The 20,446-nt window shown below is 41.6% G+C and overlaps 1 protein-coding gene and 1 long non-coding RNA gene across 2 annotated transcripts in view; one reads left to right on the top strand and one right to left on the bottom strand.

Moving 5' to 3' along the window:
• The window catches only part of NUP133 (nucleoporin 133), a 70,293-nt gene extending 57,898 nt beyond the window's left edge, over nt 1-12,395 (bottom strand). Inside the window, exons 1-6 of the mRNA XM_023191807.2 lie at nt 12,077-12,395; nt 10,076-10,194; nt 5,783-5,886; nt 4,562-4,669; nt 3,173-3,307; nt 1,575-1,745 (exon numbers count right to left, since the gene is read on the bottom strand). Of these exons, the coding sequence (XP_023047575.1) occupies nt 1,575-1,745; nt 3,173-3,307; nt 4,562-4,669; nt 5,783-5,886; nt 10,076-10,194; nt 12,077-12,258 (819 nt within the window). The 5' untranslated portion in view covers nt 12,259-12,395. The remainder of the gene's footprint in view (nt 1-1,574; nt 1,746-3,172; nt 3,308-4,561; nt 4,670-5,782; nt 5,887-10,075; nt 10,195-12,076) is intronic.
• Nucleotides 12,396-12,440: 45 nt separating this feature from the next.
• LOC111526206 lies at nt 12,441-17,659 on the top strand. The gene is made up of 3 exons (XR_002726290.1): nt 12,441-12,679; nt 14,140-14,253; nt 17,550-17,659. It is a non-coding gene; the product is annotated as an uncharacterized LOC111526206 (long non-coding RNA).
• Nucleotides 17,660-20,446: the final 2,787 nt, after the last annotated feature.

The following is a 20,446-nucleotide window of genomic DNA, read 5'->3' as shown; positions in this document are numbered from 1 at the left end:
ACATTGGACTCTAGAGGAAGGATATAGGTGGAAGGCCCAGGAAGAGCAGAGCTGAAAGGTGGGAAAGTTACAGCGTCTTTAGAGAATAAGAAGTCATCCTCTAACATCGGAATGTAGATGACAAGTCGAAAAGAAGCAAAAATAAGGATTTTTTGAAAAATAATGAGGCCAGGTGTGGTGGCTCATGTTTATAATTCCAACAGTTTGGGATACCAAGGAGGGAGGCTCACTTGAGCTCAGGAGCTTGAGACCAGCCTGGGCAACATAGTGAGATCCTGTCTCTATTTTTAAAAATAAATAAAAATAAAAAATAATGAAAAATCAGGGACATACAGCAGAGAGTGTTGAATGTGAATCTGTAAGTGTAGCAAGCAAGGGAGATATTATCAATAGCTTCTGAACACAGAATTGTGTTCGAATGCATTTGGCAGAATGTATGTAGTCATACACAAGAGTATTATTTTGCCTTTTCAGTATATGCTTAATCATGAAGTATAGATATTTGGCTTTTTAAAGCTGGATATACATGATTGCTTTGTGTTAAAACCCATCAGTGATGGGGCAGAAAGGTCAACAGTAAGCAAACTGAGCAGGTACCAGGAACTTAGGTGAAATTTATCAAGAATATAGGTTAGGGCATAACATCAAAAGCAGAAAGATGGGGATGGAAACCAGACTGGATAGAAGTTAAATCTACAGCACCTGATAAATAACTAGTTTGCTATAGAAGGAGAGCGAGACACAAAAAATAACAAGGTTTTATACCTGGGTCACTGAGAAAAAGTGATGGTGCTCTTAACAAAAACAGATCAAAAGAGAAATGAGTTTTATAGGGGTGAGTAGTCCATAGGAGAGATGAAAGAATTCAATAAATTTGTTTTTAAACATGTTAAGTTTAGGTTTAAAGAACATTCAAGGAAGCAGGTGATGATAATTATCTGAAACAAGAGGACAACAGCACAGTAAAAAGAGCAGGCCTGGGTATTATTCCCAGCTCTGCCACTCAGCAGTTACACACCTTCTCGCTGAGGGTGCTTCCTCATCTGTAAACTGGAGGGAAAGCGCACTATCTTACAGGTTGTCACAATGATTACACAATATGAATATAACAACTACGGAGCACCGAGCAGTGAGTAGATGGTCCATAAATATTAGTTCCCATCATCCTCCTTTCACTATACTACAGTATGGGGCAGAGAAATCCAACCAACAGATCTAGATTTCAGTCACCCACACAGACAGCTGGAGGCATGGCAGTAGAGACACGCTTCCGGTTAAATCTAAAAAGTCAAATTAATCTTTATGAAACACATTTTAAATTTTACATAATAGTTTTAGTTCCAAAAATGTACTTGTGAGATAATCTGATTTAAGGATATTAGTGTTACTAGTTATGGGAGAAGGTTAGTATGAACTCATTTCATCATAATAAAAATAGTTCACTAAAAAGATCAAAGGTTCTATTTTGCATACACTATCGTCCATATGGAGGCAACACTAACTTCAGAGCATACTTTCAACTTACTGATTTAACTAAGAAATAAGCTTGTAAAATAGTTATTTTATAAACTTACTGTGAGATCACTACTAGGAGATAAAATTCCAAAAAGAGAAGAAACCTTTCGACCAATTCCTGAAAGCATGCCTTGCCCTTGAGGCAGGATATGCTGATGAATCTTTCCTGAGCTCTCAGGTATCAACCGAATTAGTTGGCTTCCTGACGAGGACAAAATAAAACTTCCTCCCTGTGAAAAAATATGAGATTAGTTCAGTTTAGCATCTAACGCTAAGATAAAGAAAACTAACAAAAAATTCTTTGATACAGAGAAAAATCATTGTAATTGAAATAAATCTAAAAGAATACAACATAGAAGGTTGTTATTTTATTAAAGTAATACATTTCAGAATCCATTCAGTTGATATTACTAATCCTACATAGAAAAACTCTCATAAGAAAAAAGAAAAACTGGCTGGGCATGGTGGCTCACACCTGTAATCCTAGCACTTTGGGAGCCCAAGGTGGGTGGATCACTTGAGGTCAGGAGATCGAGACCATCCTGGCCAACAGGGTGAAACCCCGTCTCTATTAAAAATACAAAAATTAGCTGGGTGTGGCGGCACGCACCTGTAATCCCAGCCACTTGGGAGGCTGAGGCACAAGAATTGCTTGAACCCACGAGGCAGAGGTTGCAGTGAGCTGAGATTGCACCACTGCACTCCAGTCTGGGTGACAGAGTAAAACTGTGTCTTGAAAAAAGAAAAAAAAAAAAAAAACTTCTGTAGCAGAAAAAAAGTCCATGTTTTTTAAATTCTGATTTTTAAACTACACGCTCATATTTCAGATTCAACAAATCAGGTTATCAGATTTTATTTTTATTTTTTGTTTGCTATTTTATTAGAGACAGGGTCTCGCTCTGTCACCCAGGCTGAAGTGCATTGGTGAGATCATAGTTCACTGCAGCCTCAATCTCCTGGGCTCAAGAGATCCTCTTGCCTCAGCCTCCCAAGCAGCTGGGACTACAGGCACACACCACCACGTCCAGATAATTTTTAAATTTTTCTATAGAGACAAAGTTTCGCTATGTGGCACAGGCTAGTCTTGAACTCCTGGCCTCAAACAATCCTTCCACTTCAGCTACCCAAAGTGGTGAGATTACAGGCATGAGCCACCATGCTCAGCCAGATTTTGTTTCTTTGTGAACCTACAAAGAAGATAATGCAAACCATTCTTTATAGTGTCTGATGGTGGCTTAAAAACAAGCCACTCTCATAAAATGTTTCTAAAAGAAATGCATATCACAAACTACTATCTGAAATTGGTATTTTAGAGCCCTGTGAGAAGAGCTTCCCTCGTCTAACTGTTCAAATCATAGATCCTTACATTCTTCTCTTCTTTGTCTCTTTTTGATTCCTCCCTGGTCTCTACAGTCTCTTCAAAACTCCACATTTTTAGTCATCAAATCTCATTTCCACGGCTGGGTGCAGTGGCTCATGCTTGTAAGCCCAGTATTTTGGGAGGCCAAAGCAGGAGTTACTGTTTGAGCCCAGGAGTTTGAGAATTGCCTGGGCAACATAAGGAGATCTGGTCTCTATTTCAAAAAATAAATAAAAATCTCATTTCCAAGCCAAATCACAGCTTTCCAATAAACATAAAGGAATATCCATGGCATACCTGCACTGCTGTTAGGAAACTGTAAGTCTTATCACCTCCCGAATCAACAAAAGTCTCTGTGTAGGTATCTTCACTAGCAAGGCTTGGCCAATAGCGGATGGATCCTTCTCTGGTGGCAACCATGACAGCAACAGCCTCAAAACAAGATCACAACAATCGGCAATCACAATAAAAGAAGAACCCCAAAACCAGGAGTCTGATGACAATGATACAAAAAACAGAACAATTTACTATTTGATCAAGAAAAATCAGAAATAAGAGCTCACTAGGGTTTTGGTTTGCATTTCTCTAATGGCTAATGATGCTGAACATCTCTTTATGTGCTTATGTGCTTATTTGCCATCCTTATATCCTCACAAAGTGTCCGTCCAAGTCCTAGTCCCTATTTTTAAACTGGATTGTCTTCTTATCAAGTTTTTAGAATTTAAAAAAAATTCTGGATACAAGTCCTTTACTGGATACATGATTTACAAATGTCTTCTTCCATTCTGTAGCTTGTCTCCTCATTTTCTTGTCTTTGGCAAAGCAACACTTTAAATTTTTATTTTACTTTAATTTTAACATTAATTTTATCAAACTTTTCTTTCTTTTTTTTTTTTTTGAGACAGAGTCTCGCTCTGTCGCCCGGGCTGGAGTGCAGTGGCCGGATCTCAGCTCACTGCAAGCTCCGCCTCCCGGGTTTATGCCATTCTCCTGCCTCAGCCTCCCGAGTAGCTGGGACTACAGGCGCCCGCCACCTCGCCCGGCTAGTTTTTTGTCTTTTTTTAGTAGAGACGGGGTTTCACCATGTTAGCCAGGATGGTCTTGATCTCCTGACCTCGTGATCCGCCCATCTTGGCCTCCCAAAGTGCTGGGATTACAGGCTTAAGCCACTGCGCCTGGCCTAAACTTTTCTTTTATGGATCATGCTTTTGGTGATTTCCAAAAACTCTGTCTAATCTCAGGTCATAATGATTTTCTCCTGTTTTCTTCTAAAAGTTTTACTGTTTTACATTTAGATCTATGACCCATTTCAAATTAATCTTTATAACAAAGTATGAGGTTTAAGAGAAAATTCAATACAATACAAATTGGTCATTTGTAATTTTAAAATTACAAATGTTCCTACACTATGCATTGATACAGAGAAAAATCACCGTAAAAGACCATTCTTTCTGAATTGCTTTTGCACCTTCGTCAAAGATCAAATGGGCGCCTTTATGTGGATCTGTAATTGTATTCTCTATTCTGTTACACTGCCCTATGTGTGTAGCTCTCTTTGCCAATATCGCAATGTCTTGATTTCTATGGCTTTATAGTTACGTCTCAAAATCAAATAGGATGATTCCTTCAACTTTAGGATGTCCTTACTGTAAAAAGTTTATTTCAATAAGCTTTTAAGTCACCTACCTGAGTAGAATGTGCTTCACCTGAGGGAGCAGAGTAAGAGAGAGCCACTAAGTCGGCACTCCAGTGGAAATCACTAGATGGCAGCTGAAGTTCTTTGCAAACCGATAACTGTAGAACAAACCCAAACAGAAAATCTTTCACATCAAATCCAATATTTTGAAGATGCATCTGATTTCCCTTCTCTGCATACTTTAGATTCTGACTCATTGCTGGAAACACCATTCTACAAATATTCTTTCTTCTCACATCTCCTTTTAATCAGTCTTTCAGTAATTTTAAAACAAAGTATCTTAAGAGATATTGAATCATGAAAACTTAAAGCTAGACCAAACTCTGAAGAACAACTATCCTAACCTCTTCCTGGGCTAGAAAAGTCCACTTAAGAGAAGGCTAAATAAGGTTAAGAGAAGTGCTTAGGCTTCCTATGGAACTTTCCCAATCTACTATTGATTTGTTTATTTGACATTTAAAATTAGCATGAACAAAGAGTAATTATACCAAGTTACCTAGGAAATATTTCTTAGACTCTCAGCCAAATATCAGGATCCCTCAGCTAACTCAGTATGTCCCCCAGGACTTCTCCCTCACCTATCACTCCTAACCACATATACCCTTTTCTAGGCAGCAGTAACACAGTTCAGCAGAAGTGAAGAGTTGAGGTAAGCAGGAGCCCTGAGTTCCAATGGAACATGGCCAAGTGAGTAATGAGTGGTGGAAGAGAGTAGTGCATCTAAGCTGTAACGAACAGAAAAAGGTTGCTGAGGATAAGTTACTAGACATGCAAATGATAATCCCACTGTTGGAAGTGGACAAGTGAAAAGTTTAACTAGCAATTGGTATATTTTCTTATTCAGTAGGTTCAACAAAACATAATTCTATCTTCTCGGAAATATGCAAACTCAAAGTTCATTTGCTTATATGGATAGCATTTAGTCTGATACTTCATTAGGCAGACGGATTAGCACAATATTCATTGAAAATTTCAATGTCTCTAATTTTATTAAATGTAAACACAGATCTTTAAAAGGAGGAAACTTTTTTCCCAATATACAAATGTGTATGCATGCTTATTATTTCACATCACTATGAAAATGCAAACCCTTAATGCCTAAGTAGTTTCATATTAACTATCCTCCAACTGTAAAAAAATTAGGGTAAAAATTAAAAGTCAGTTGGCATTCCCCTCCTCCATCTCCTTCCAGCTCTCTAAAGAGCCATTACCTTAGTAATAGGTGACAGAGCAATCTTCCAAATAATGAGCTTCTCTTTGCACACCAGACAAGCCCATCCACCTTCATCTATGTTAACGGTCAGCTGATCATCGACTAAAGGAAAAAAATGAGGTGAGTGACTAATCATATAGTATAAATCTTTATTACCACACGCTTTATCAAAAAAAAAAGTGGCACACTCAGAAAGGACTAATTCACAACAAATACTTTTGAATATTCCAAAATTATCAACACCGAAAACAACAGATCTATTTAACTCTGATAACCAGCTTTAGAAATATATCTAATGCCTATAATCCCAGCACTTTGGGAGGTCAGGGTGGGTGGATCACAAGGTCAGGAGATAGAGACCATCCTTGCTAACACGGTGAAACTCCATCTCTACTAAAACTACAAAAAATTAGCTGGGTGAGGTGGCGGGCGCCTGTAGTCCCAGCTACTCAGGAGGCTGAGGCAGGAGAATCGCTTGAACCTGGGAGGCAGAGGTTCCAGTGAGCCAAGATTGCACCACTGCACTCCAGCCTGGGCAACAGAGTCAGACTCCATCTCAAAAAAAAAAAAAAGAAACATATCTAAAGGCAACAGTTGTATTTGGGACATTTAATATTCCTTAAATTTTTTTGTTACAAACAGACCAGATAGCTTACTTCCTATAAGATATATTTAGGCCAGGCATGCTGGCTCATGCTTATAAATCCCAGTATTTTGGGAGGCCAACGTGGGAGGACTGCTTGAGGCCAGCCTGGGCAACAAAGTGAGACTCTATCTCTAAAAAAAACAGCCAGGCTTGGTGGTGCACTTCCCAGCTACCAGAGTGACTGAGGCACAGGAGAACCACTTGAGCCCAGGAGACTGAAGCTACAGTAAACCATGATCACATCACTTCCACCTGGTCAAGAGAGCAAGACTCCATATCAAAAAATAAATAAGCGGAAACAAAAACAAAAAAAGGCTGGGCAGGGTGGCTCATGCCTGTAATCCCAGCACTTTGGGAGGCCGAGGTGGGCAGATCATGAGGTCAGGAGTTTGAGACCAGCCTGGCCAACGTGATGAAAACCCGTCTCTACCAAAAACAGAAAAAAAAAATTAGTCGGGCGTGATGGCGTGCACCTGTAATCCCAGCTACTCAGGAGGCTGAGGCAAGAGAATGGTTTGAACCTGGGAGGCAGAGGTTGCAATGAGCCGGGATCGCGCCACTGCACTCCAGCCTGGGCGACACAGCGAGACTCTATCTCAAAACAAACAAACAAACAAAAAAGAAATATTTAGCAACATTTATATCGATTAACACAAATAATAAACTCCTCCTTAACTACATAAAACATTTCAAGGAAAATAATGTTCCTTCAAACGCACATAATTTTCAAATAAGAGCTCCTTAAAGAAATGATAAACTATTTATTACATGGAGACAAAGTTACATTCTCTATTAAGTGACAAAACTAAATTAGCATACGTCTTAGTATTGGTGGTAAACCTCCACAAACGTGTTAACAGCCCTGGAAATTTTATTAAGTCGAACTTTGCTCTTTAAAGAAAGGCAGAAGGGTGAAGTAAAAGGCATAATGTACAAGTGAAAATATCAAACCAAGCCCAGGGTAAGTGAGGACTTTTTGCTCAACTGAACTATCTGCTCAGTAATTTCCTTTTTCTTGAAAGCACTACAATCACTCCAGATCTTCGACTGGTGTGCCATTAAGGGCTGACTTAACAGTAGTTGGCAGGTTTCTAAGTGCGGAAGAGCTCTTCAAGTTGACACATCTCTTTGTTTTATATATCCTGACTCCTAGGGACTCTCTGAATTTCTAGATGTGGGGCTGTGTTATTTAATCTAGTCTGTTAAAATACCAGGAGTACGTTAAAAGGTTTCAATGTAATTTAAACTGAAATTTTTAGAGGAGAAAAATATACATATATATACACGCAATATGTTTATTTATTTATTTAAAACAGAACAATGTATACAGAGGTTGGTAGTTTAGTTGTCTGAAAACAACTATCCCTAAAGCTCCCAAGGACCTATAGGCAAGATGTGCAAGTTCCAGTTGACGAGATATATTCCTTCTTCTAAAACAGAGTACTTTCAGCTTTTTTTTTTTTTTTTTTACTGTTAACAGTAATATATACAGTAAATACAGAGTTATTCACAGTATAATATTTTACTTCATGATACACCCACATACAATTTAAGTAAAACAAACAAAATTTACTAAACATTATACGATATGCATTCTATTTCTTCTTTTTTAAAATGCTGGTCAAGAACCGCTAAATTTTGGTCACTCCTACAATTTAAAAAACGCTGTTCCAGAAAAATCACAAAGATCTAGAATTCAATCCTTAATAAAAATGACTTCAGCAGATATTAAGGATGCTCTGAACTTTGCTCTTCCAGTGTCATCCAACTGCTCATCTTTAAAGTTGCCTTTCTAAGCTTGTGTTGATTGTATCTGTCAAAATTTCACACTAATTCTCTGCCAACAGACTGTTCTAAAGGTACACCACCACAATGGTAACATCATAAATTTGTGCACACAGCCTCTGGGATGCTACATAGGATCCAGAAATAGAGGTAGGACTTGATTTTACTGTATTATTAAACCCAATAACATCAAGTGCCAGTTTTGGGTTTTTTTTTTTTTTTTAACGGTAAACTTCATAAACCTGATCAACTCTTCAAACAGGACTGAATTTTGCATATACAGTATTTCCCCCTTTTATCTGCAGTTTCAAATACCTGTGGTCAATTGTAGTCTGAAAATATTAAATGGAAAATTCAAATGAACAATTCCTAAGTTGTAAATTGCATGTTGTTCTGGGTAAAGTGATAAAAATCTCATACTGCCCTGTCTAAAGGTTGTGAATCAACCCTTTGTGCAGCATTTCCATACTGTATACATCAAGCTTGTCCAACCCACAGCCCAGGGACATGTGTGGCCCAGGACAGCTTTGAATGCGGCCCAAGTTTGTAAACTTTTTAAAACATTATGAGATTTACACACAGATCTATTTATTCATTTATTTATTTATTTATTTTTTATTTTTAGCTCATCAGCTATTGTTAGGCTAAGTGTATTTTATGTGTGGCCCAGGGAAGTCAAAAGATTGGACACCCCTGAGACTATCCAGCTGTTTGTCACTTAGTAGCTGTCTCAGTTACCAGATCAACTGTTGCAGTAATGCAATGCTTGTATTCTTATTTAATGACCCCAAAATACAGGAGTAGTGCTGGTATATTGTTATAATTGTTCCACTTTATTATTAGTTATTGCTGTTCATCTCTTACTGTGCCTAATTTATAAACTAAACTTTATCATAGGTGTGTACGTATTAAAAAAACACAGTATATATAGGGTTTGGTACTATACAAAGTTTCAGGCATCCACTGGGGAATCTTGGAAGATATCCTTCAAAGATAATGGGGGACTACTGTACAATACCTAAAACCATTAGACTTAATTTGATTGTGTTCAAATGAACTCATTCTCCTTCTCAAATTTATTATATATCTCAATTACAGTAAAAACTAGGGCTGGGCAAGGTGGCTCATGCCTGTAATCCCAGCACTTTGGAAGGCTGAGGCAAGCGGATCACGAGGTCAGGAGACCAAGATCATCCTAACACAGTGAAACCCAGTCTCTACTAAAAATACAAAATATTAGTCAGGCATGGTGGCAGGCGCCTGTAGTCCCAACTACTCGGGAGGCTGAGGCAGGAGAATGGTGTGAACCCAGGAGGAGGAGCTGGCAGTGAGCTGAGATCACGCCACTGCACTCCAGCCTGGGCAACAGAGTGAGACTCTGTCTCAAAAAAAAAAAGTAAAATAAAATAAAAAAATAGACAGGTGGCTGGGTGTGGTGGCTCACGCCTGTAATCCCAGCACATTGGGAGGCTAAGGTGGGCAGATCACTGGAGGTCAGGAGCTTGAGACCAGCCTGGCCAACATGGTGAAACCCTGTCTCTACTAAAAATACAAAAAATTAGCTCAGCATGGTGGCTCACACCTATAATCCCAGCCACTTGGGAGGCTGAGGCAGGAAACTCGCTTGAACCTGGGAGGTGGTGGTTGCAGTGAGCTGAGATCGTGCCACGACTCCAGCCTGGGTGACAGAGTCAGACTCTGTCTCAAAAAAAAAAAAAAAAAAAAAAAAAAAAAAATAGGCTACCCATCTCTCTCCATTTACGTAAAGGTATACATGAGAAAACATAAATTTAACCTCTATGCCGCATCTAGGCTCCATCCTAAATTGCTAATATAGGTAAATGGAAAGATGACACCTACCTTCAGCCAATGTTAGGGCTTCCATGACTTTAACAGGCAGAGAAGATCCAAACGTTTTCACATCATAGTTCACAGACTCAGTTATGGAGTGGTGTGGGAACATTCGTGTTGGTGTTCCTCTAAAGAAAAAAGTCTAATTACCTTACTTATAACTTAAAATTTTCCATTATCCTAATTATTTATGTATGTATTTTCACAATAAGGAGTTCTTGGAAAAAAATTAACACTGGCTCATATTTATCATGTAATTAAATGTAATATTTTTCATGTAAAAAAAGGATTTAGGAAAACTTGGCTTCAATTCTATATGCTCTAGTAATAAAATGCATGCCTGTATTCACCTAAACTCCTTATAATTCTGCCTCTTTAGCTGTGAAATAAGGCTTAACTAGACCAGTGTTTTTTTCAAAAAGTGGGTCGTTTTGCAGATCTCAATCAATATTTTTGAAAGACAATATAAAACATCAGCTTTTACCATATGTTGTGGTCAAATATATTTTACAAATATTGGCTTAGATGAGATTTAAGCTCTCATTTGGCTTTAGGGTTTTAAGAATCTACCAGATATGGCCAGGGCAGTGGCTTATGCCTATAATCTCAGCACTTTGGGTGGCTGAAGTGGGAAGACTGCTTGAGACCAAGAGTTCAAGACCAGCCTGGGCAACATGGCAAGACCTTGTCTCTACAAAAAAAATTTTTAATTAGCCAGGCATTGTGGCACCAGCTTGTAGCCTGGGCGACAGAAAGTGAGACCCTGTCTCTTTAAAAAAAAAAAAAAAAAAATCTATCAGATCTGTACAACCAAGCAAGAAATCAAACAGGTTAGGAGCATCAGCTGTTACAAGGTCTTCAACAGCAAGATATCAGAGTAAAAACTGTATTTCCTGCTCACCCTCTTCTTAACATTTAGAATACTGTAAAGCCACCAGAATAAGTTATTCTATTTCCTATGAGAATTAAATGAGGAGATGCACATACAGAATGGCTGAGGGATTCGTTTCCTGACAGAGGATAACAAAGGTTTTTCTTCAAATGATCACCAGAAAGAAGAGATTTAAACAAAACAACACACATAGTAAATAAAGTACGCTTTTATTCTCCAACTTTTCGTAAAAGGAATAGAAAACAATGCCAAGATCAGCACTTTGTAAAGTATTTTTCAAAATATGCCAAAAAAAGTCAAAGATACGGTGTATTCTTTAAAAATCACTTCTCCTTTAAAGTACTGCAAAATTTTACAGATAAATTTTAACCATAATTTCAAGACACAATAGTTTTCCTGCAGCGAAAAATTCATTTATTATAGATGAATTCAGAGAAAACTATGCAGAAACACGTTATCTTCTAAAGTTATAGGTTAATTATGAACATGGTGTGTGTTGGGGGGCGGGGGGAAGGGTGTGTGTGATTCTACTGGTGCTCCAAACCAGCAGTTTTAGTAACTAAATTACCACAGTATTCTTATCTCACTTATGTAAAGCCTTTTCCCTATAATTTACCTAGAAAGTTAAATTCCGTAGCTAGAAACCCTTTAATTACCAATCATCAGATATTAATGTCAGTTGGTATGTTAGGCATTAAGCATCTTTCAGGGTTGCAGGTCCTCATTATCAGCATCACCTTACATCTGCATCGTGGCAAGTCATACTAACTCCTCTGGCTCAGGTGACATATATTATCGCCATTTCACAGATGAAGAAAATCACGAGTGACTTACGCCAGATCATAGCGGTAGTAGGTGGGAAGTGGGTAACCACGGATGCGAATCCAGTTTGTACTTCACTTCTGCACAAAGGTATCCATGAAAAATGCAAAGTGGGGAATCAACTCAAAAAGTGAAGCAGGTATGACCTGCAAGAGTGGAAAACGTCTATTTTCCAATACTCTGGCATTCTCTTCCGCCGCCCCCGGTTCCGAAGGCGTCTGAAAACACTAACCGATCCGGCCCACTGCGGCCCGTGAGCCAGCTGGTTGCCAGACCCAACCAAGGAGATCACTTACCGCGAGCTTAGCGAGCTACGCCGGCCCATCGGTGAGAAGAGCACCGGGGAGCTGACTGCAGACCCCAGGGGCAGACCTTTCCTGCTGGCCGTCCGGGGCGTGGAGCCGGGCCCGAGTCCGGCCAGGGGGCCCCTTCGGGACCCGGGACCCGGGGTCCGCGGAGAAGGGGCGGCTGGGAACATGATTCGAAAGAGCAGCGACTACGACCGCGAGGGATCCGGCCGTCGGGTTTCAGCGCGGCCTGCGCGCGGAGATTAAACACCTAAGGGGAGGGATGGCGCACGATGATGACGTCAAACGCAGTGACTCCCGCCGGTTGCTGTCGGAGCGCTGGCGGGGGCGTGATCCTGACGTTAAGGGCAGCGCCCAGCCCGCGGGGGAGGACGGGAAGGCGGCCGGTGGCCCCAGATCCAGAACCGTTGGAGTGCAGAGCTTCCAGGGACGTGAAGCCGCAAAGCCAGGCCTCCTTCTTGACTGCGCCTAGTTGGAACTGGCCCTCCAGCAGCTTGAACGCAGCCTCTTTTCACACCTGAGCCTCTTGTGAAATGAAAGATGTTCCTCAGTCCAAGCTGAGGACGGAGAAAAGCCGTAAAGCTGACACTGGTATCGCACTGTGATATTTGCTGTTTTTTCTAGGTTTGCCATTTTCCCATTCAACTTTGCACTGTTTCATCCACGCTAGTGACGCCATAAATCCGTGTCTCTAACGTGGATCCAGCTCAAAACCCCCAGACCCCTATCAAATCAGCTCCCTAGGGGACACATTCACCTGTAAGTCCTGCGGACTCCTCACAATCCGCTTATGAAAAGCGCATTCATGTTTTTTCCTTTAGGACCCCTCTCCTACCACCATCTCTGTACCAGCTTGGTAAGACTGGCCAGTTGTGCAAGGCAAAGAGAGGAGCTCTATCTGCAGTCATCCCTCACACTTACCTCCACCCTAAGATCCTGGTATACGTTGTAGCTCCTACGTATCTGTATTAGATCACACATTTGCACCGCCTCTGCTCTGGTTCTGGTACTTTTCTTCAACCACTGCGTAGCCTCTTTACTGCCAGCGGGAGGGAGTGGGAGAGAGGAGAGACGGGGAAATGGTTCCTTACCTGTGTCTAGTCTGACTCCACTCTATCTTCTCGCTGCCAGCCCAATGAATTAAGGCAAACCTAATGCTGCTCTTGGGCCTGTAAATGTTTCAGTGGCTGACCATTGCCAGTAGTTATTTGCTAAGCTCCTTTGCAAGGTCCTATGTGATCTAAGTCAGGTGGGCTTTTCTGTCCGTGTTGTACTTCCACAACTTCCCACTTGTACTCCACATTCCAAGAACTTAAAAACCCAAATCCCCCTCCAATGCGCATGTACGTGTTTCTTTCACCTGGAATGCGCTCCGTGCCTTGTTGGTCCAGAAGGCGCCTACCTTACGCATCAAGTCAGTTCTGTACTGCCTTCTCAGTGAAACCTTCCACAGGATTAGATACCCCTTATCCTTTTTGTCCTCTCCGCTCCTTTGTGTAGACTGTATTTTTATCCTGCATAATAGTTTGTTTTCATAACTGTCTCTCAAGTACCTCCTTTTAAATGTCTTTTAAAAGCAGCAGGAGCAGTGACTTTGTTACCTTTGTGGCACACAGTAATAGACATAGAGTAGACTTTCATTCAGCACGTGTTGAAATAAGGGAATGGTTAAGTAAACATTGATGTATCCACATGTGGGAGACCACAGTGTGGGTGTCAGTTGTTGACATTCCCCTGGGAAGCCAGTCATCGATCTGTGCATGTCAGTGGCATCTGAGCAGTTATCTTGCCAAGGTTCCATAGGCTAGCTGCTTTACTCCTTCTCCAACCTGGGTGTCTAATCCAACTTGGCAGCTTGTTGAGTCTTAGGGCTCTGAGAGCCCAGTGCATTTCCCTCCTGTTTCATTCTTACAAGGAGGGGTGTGAAATAGGCAATAAAGAGTATTAAAAGTTGTGTCTGAGAGGATTGGTGGGATCAATTTTATTCTTGTGCCTTGTTGGACTGGTTAGTGGTTTCCCCACCATCCTATTGTAAAAGCTGTTGTTTGCAGGAGTTAGAATGACTTGCGGGCACCTTTGAGCAAGAACTTTCCTGGAGTCCAAATGTATGACTTGAAGGATAGTGAGCAGACAGCACTAAAAGTCATCCATTCGTTATGGATTTAGTGAGTACCTACTATTTGTCAGGCTATGTGATAAGTGCTAAGGTTTATAACTAAACAAAGCCCAAGGGGTCCCACCCTCATGGAGATTACAGACCAATGAGAAAGACAGACACTGAAAAAATGAACACAAATATCCAGCTACAAGCTGAGATGTGTACTATGAAATAAAAGAGCAAAGTGTATGAGAGAGAATCACTGGGGCTACCTATTTTTGGATGGAGGTCTATAAAGGCCTCTGGGAGAAAAGGACATTTAACATGAGACATGAAGCATAAGAGAATACGAGGAAGAATATTTCAGGCAGAGGATCCTTGGCCAAAGGTCCTGAAGCAGCAAAGGACTTGGTGCATTCTAGGGAATTTATTTATTTTTATTTTACTTTATTATTTTTCTAGCGATTGGGTCTTACTCTGTTGCCCAGGCTGGAGTGCAGTGGCGTGATCAAAGCTCACCACATCCTTGACCTTCTGGGCATCAGTGATCCTCCTGCCTCAGCCTCAGAGTTGGGACCATGGGCATGTACCACCACACCTGCCTATTTTTTATTTATATGTACATTTTTAGAAATGGGGTCTCACGGCCAGGCACAGTGGCTCACATCTGTAATCCCAGAACCTTGCAAGGCTAAGGTGTGGGAGGATGGCTTGAGGCCAGTAGTTCAAGACCAGCCCCGGGGCAACATAGCGAGACCCTGTCTCCCCAAGAAATTTTATTTTAAATTCTAAAAAAATACAATTTAAAAAATGGGGTCTTGCTATATTTCCCAGGCTGGTCTCAAACTCCTGTGGCCTTAAGTGATCCTCCAGCCTCAGCCTCCTGAGTAGCTGGGATTAGAACCAGGGACTTTAAACAAACAAATCAACCTGAAAGACTAAAAGTAAAGGAAATTGGAGAAATAAGGAGAGACTATGAAGGGCCTTTAGGCTCTGTCAAATAAGATCCTAGAGAACGCCGGGCGTGGTGGCTCACGCCTGTAATTCCAGCACTTTGGGAGGCCCAGGCAGCTGGATTGCCTGAGGTCAGGAGTTCACGACCAGTCTGGCCAACATGATGAAATCCTGTCTCTACTAAAAATACAAAAAAATTCGCTGGGCATGGTGGTGTGCACCTGTAATCCTAGCTACTTGGGAGGCTGAGGCTGGGGAATTGCTTGAGCCAGGAAGGTGGAGGTTGCAGTGAGCCGTGATGGCACCACTGCACTCCAACCTGGGCAACAGAGCAAAACTCTGTCTCAAAAAAAAAAAAAAAAAAAGAAAAGAAAAAAATCCTAGAGAAAACAGATGGTACCCTCAAGCTAGGTAGTTAAAAGAATTTAATAAAGGAATGTTAGAGGCTGGGGGCGGTGGCTCACACCTGTAATCCCAGCACTTTGGGAGGCCAATGCGGGCAGATCACCTGAGGTCAGGAGTTCGAGACCAGCCTGGCCAACCTGGTGAAATCCCGTCTCTACTAAAATACAAAAATTAGCCAGGCGTGGTGGTGTGCATCTGTAGTCCCAGCTACTTGGGAGGCTGAGGCAGGAGAATCACTTGAACCTTGGAGGTGGAGGTTGCAGTAAGCTGATATTGTGCTGCTATACTCCCACCTGAGCGACAGAGCGAGACTGTGTCTCAAAAAGTAAATAGCCTGGGCGCAGTGGCTAACACACATAATCCCAGCACTTTGGGAGACTGAAGCAGATGGATCACAAGGTCAGGAGTTCGAGACCAGCCTGACCAACATGGTGAAACCCCGTCTCTACTAAAAATACAGAAATTAGCCAGGCGTGGGGTGGTGCACGCGTGTAATCCCAACTATTCACGAAGCTGAGGCAGGAGAATCGCTTGAACCTGGGAGGCGGAGGTTGCAGTGAGCCAGGATCGCGCCATTGCACTCCAGCCTGGGTGACAGGGCAAGACTTCCTCTCAAAAAATAATAAAATAAAATATGTGCCATGGTGGTTTGCTGCACCTATCAAATCCATCACTGGGGTATTAAGCCCCACATGCATTAGCTATTTTTCTGATGCTCTTCCTCCTGCTACCCTCCCAAAGATGTTTTTTAAGATGGTAACAGTGGCCGGGTGCGTATCTCACGCCTGTAATCCCAGCACTTTGGGAGGCCAAGGCGGGTGGATCACGAGGTCAGGAGTTTGAAAACAGCCTGGCCAATATGGTGAAATCCTGTCTCTATTAAAAATACAAAAATGAGCCGAGTGTGGTGGCGCACACCTGTAGTCCCAACCACTCGGGAGGGTGAGGCAGAAAATTGCTTGAATCCAGGAGGCAGAGGTTGCAGTGAGCTGAGATTGCGCCACTGGGTGACACAGCGAGACTCCATCTCCAAAAAGAAAAAGAAAAAAAATTAAAAAATTAGCTGGGCATCGTGGGTGCACAACTGTAATCCCAGCTACTCAGGAGGCTGAGGCAGGAGAATCGCTTGAACCCGGGAGGCAGAGATTGCAGTGAGCCAAGATCGGCCACTGCACTCCAGCCTGGGCAACAGAGTAGAAAAAAAAAATGGTAGCAGTTCATATTGAAAAGGCTGTGGGGAAACAAGCACTGCTTACATATCTATCTGGTGGGATTGTAAAAGTACAGTCTTTTAAGAGGACAATTTCTATCAAAAAGCCTTATAATTACTTGGCAATTTCACCTTAGAAATTTATGTGAAAAGAATCAAATAACAAAGACAATATTGTTTATAATTGTGAAGGAAGTAGAAAGTAACATAAATGGCCAACTATAGATTTATAGTGCATCCACATTATGGAAAACTGAAAAAAAAAATGCTAAGGTCCTGAGTCTGAAAAAAGAAAGCATTATGAAAAGCTATATTTAAAAGAATACATATGGACATGAGTAATGAACACTTAACAATGTAGGAAAATATTCGTGCAAATTTTCTAAAAAGCAGTTTGGTTAAAAATAGTATGTGCAGAGAATTAGGTCAAAGTTGCAGTTACGTAAGATGCATAAGTCTAGAGATCTAATGTACAGCATAAGGAATATAGTTAACAACATTGTATTATATCCTAAAAATTTGCTGAGAGGAGATTTTATAGACTCTTTCCTCAAAAAACCCCCAAAAAAGCAACCATGGACGATAATGGATAGGATAATTTGCTTGACTATAGTTTACTATGCATACACATATCAACATCATGTGCACCTTAAATATATAGAATAAAAAATAGTGTGTGCAGTGACAGGGTTTAGGACCTACCACCCCAAAATGTGGCACCTTGGCATTTGAGAACACAGCAGAAGTAGGAAGATCATTCTCTGACCTTCTTCCGCCCTTCTCCCCTAAAGCAGGTCATAAGACCCTCATTTGAGAGATGCCTTCCCCATACCTGGAGGAAAGAAACACCCTTATCTCTGAAGACACAGGGCCACAGAGAAGAGTCTGAACAAACAGGCTTTACCAAGTTCCCCCACTTATTACCATTAGATCAGACCTTTGTCCAGTCATACCTTTCCACAAGTTGTCCACTCATCAAACCTAAGCATAAAAATGCACAAGTTTCCCTGTTTATTTGGGTCTTCATTTCCAAAGGCTCCTATGTCACGTTAAACTTTTAAATAAGTTTGCATGCTTTTCTCTTGTGAATCTGGTTTTTGTTATAAGGGCCTTAGCCATGAACCTAAGATGGCAAGAAAAGGTATTTCTTTTCCCCTACATGCAATATAAGTGCATTTAAATTTTATTAAAATAAATAGAAAAATACCTCCCCAGTGTAGACGTGTGTATGTGTGAGGCGCCCAACCAACTTGTGGTTCCACTTGGAGATGTACCTCTCCTCTGTACGTCCTTCCCAAAATATCACCTTTGCAGTTAAGATCAAACTTTAATTTATGTAGGACTAACAACTGCAGTCGACAATAGGAAAGCAGCCAGAATGATTCCCTGCCGATGTGGTGGAATTACTAGACTCCCATTCTCACAGCATGGTAATTAGTGTGTTAAAATGGAGAGGCACAAGGAACAATGAAGAACACATATGGAAATTACCCACACCCAGTCATTTTCCGGGCACTCATCTAATCCTGTCAATGGAACTTTTTGAGATGGCTCTAAATTTCAGTGTGGTTTAGAAGTCCTTCAAGTAGTGCAGAATTTTTTCACTATCTCTGGCATCAGTGAGGTTTTCTGTCAGGCACCTCAGCTTGTACGCCACGTAGTCTCTGTGACAACTCCTCCCCCTTGTGGCTGTAGTGTGAAAGCAGCCGTAGACAATTCGTACAAGAAGGAGTAACCTAAAAATTTGAATTTCATTTTTTTTTTTTTTTGAGACGGAGTCTTGCTCTGTTGCCCAGGCTGAAGTGCAGTGGTGTGATCTCGGCTCACTGCAAGCTCCGCCTCCCGGGTTCACGCCATTCTTCTGCCTCAGCCTCTGGAGTAGTTGGGAATACAGGCGCTGGCCACGATGCCCGGCTAATTTTTTTTTTTTGTTTAGTAGAGATGGGGTTTCACCACGTTAGCCAGGATAGTCTGGATCTCCTGACCTCGTGACCGCCCAACTTGGCCTCCCAAAGTGCTGGGATTACAAGCGTGAGCCCAGCCAAATTTCATGTATTTTTAATGTGTCATGAGATATTCTTCTCTCGATTTTTTCCAACAATTTAAAACTGTAAAAACTATCCTTAGCCTGCAGGCTATATGAAAACAGCTGTTTGCCAACCCTTGCACTAGCTTTGTGAGGGAGGCACAGTCGGCACCTAGCACAGGACCTAGCAAAATCGAAGATGCGCAGTAAATGTTTATTGAATGAATTCAGTGGACAGAGATGACCAGGAAAACCCCATGATGCCTCAGAAATACACTCCAAAGGAACATTAACAATGTAGTTTTCACATAATTATTTCATCTATATTTGTTTTGTAACATTTGTACTGGTTTTCGCTTATTTATTTATTTACTTTTGAGACAAGGTCTCACTCTGTCTCCCAGGCTGGAGTGCAGTGGTGCGATCTCGGCTCATTAAAACCTCTGCCTCCCAGGTTCAAGCAATTCTCCTATCTCAGCCTCCTGAGTAGCTGGGATTACAGGCGTGAGCCACCATGCCTGGCCGGGAATTCATCTTATTTTATAAAACTGCCAAAGCTTATCAAAAATAAACTAAAACCAGGCCGGGCGCGGTGGCTCACGCCTGTAATCCCAGCACTTTGGGAGGCTAAGGCAGGCGGATCGTTTGAGTTCAGGAGTTCGAGATGAGCCTGGCCAACATGGTGAAACCCTGTCTCAACTAAAAATACAAAAAGTAGCATGGCATGGTGGGGCACGCCTGTAGGTCCAGCTACTCGGGAGGCTGAGGCAAGAGAATCGCTCGAATCCAGGAGGCAGAGGTTGCAGTGGCCAAGATCGCGCCACTGCACTCCAGCCTGGGTAAGAGTGAGACTGTCTCAAGAAAAAAAAAAAAAAAAAAGATGAATTCCCAAAATGGAGCCCTACTTTTATAAGAGTGCACTTAACAAGGGTTTGACCTACAATGGTTTAACTTGTGATTATTCTTTGAGAACCTGTCAGGCCCAGGGTCAGGGGAGACCTTGCACATAGAGACAAGCCTAGGAGGGTATATAACAAAATGCTGAGCTCAACAATGTGAACATTTTCTTTTTTTTTTGAGATGGAGTCTCACTCTATCACCCAGGCTGGACTGCAGTGGTGCGATCTCGGCTCACTGCAACTTCTGCCTCCTGGGTTCAAGCAATTCTTCTGCCTCAGCCTCCCAAGTAGCTGGGATTACAGGTGCCTGCCACCACGCCCAGCTAATTTTTTGTATCTTTGGTAGAGATGGGGTTTCATCATGTTGGCCAGGCTGGTCTCGAACTCCTGGCCTCGCGATCCACCCGCCTCAGCCTCCCAAAGTGCTGAGATTACAGGCATGAGCCACCACACCCAGTCAACAATGTGAAATTTTATCTTCACATGGAGGATTTCAGGTAAATTTTCTTTTTTGCTTATTTTCTAAATTGTTTACATGAAGATACATATCCCTTCAAAGGCTCTCCATGGAATAAGACAAAAGGTAGTATTTTCAGCATAGCTTTGAGCTGGCTCCTGCCTATCTCACTAATATCTTGTTTCACCACTTCTTGCCTGAAACTGTATGTCATTAATGCTGAATTAATTCACACCTTGCCTATGCTTATTTCCTCCTCTGTGAAATGGGGAAGATAAATATTTGTCTAAATTACAGGCTTGTCAAAGT

This window comes from Piliocolobus tephrosceles, chromosome 1 (assembly GCF_002776525.5).
Source record: "Piliocolobus tephrosceles isolate RC106 chromosome 1, ASM277652v3, whole genome shotgun sequence".
In the NCBI taxonomy this organism is placed as follows: domain Eukaryota; kingdom Metazoa; phylum Chordata; class Mammalia; order Primates; family Cercopithecidae; genus Piliocolobus; species Piliocolobus tephrosceles.
The sequence above is the reverse complement of the archived record's forward strand: the minus strand, read 5'-3'. Positions and strand labels throughout refer to the sequence as shown.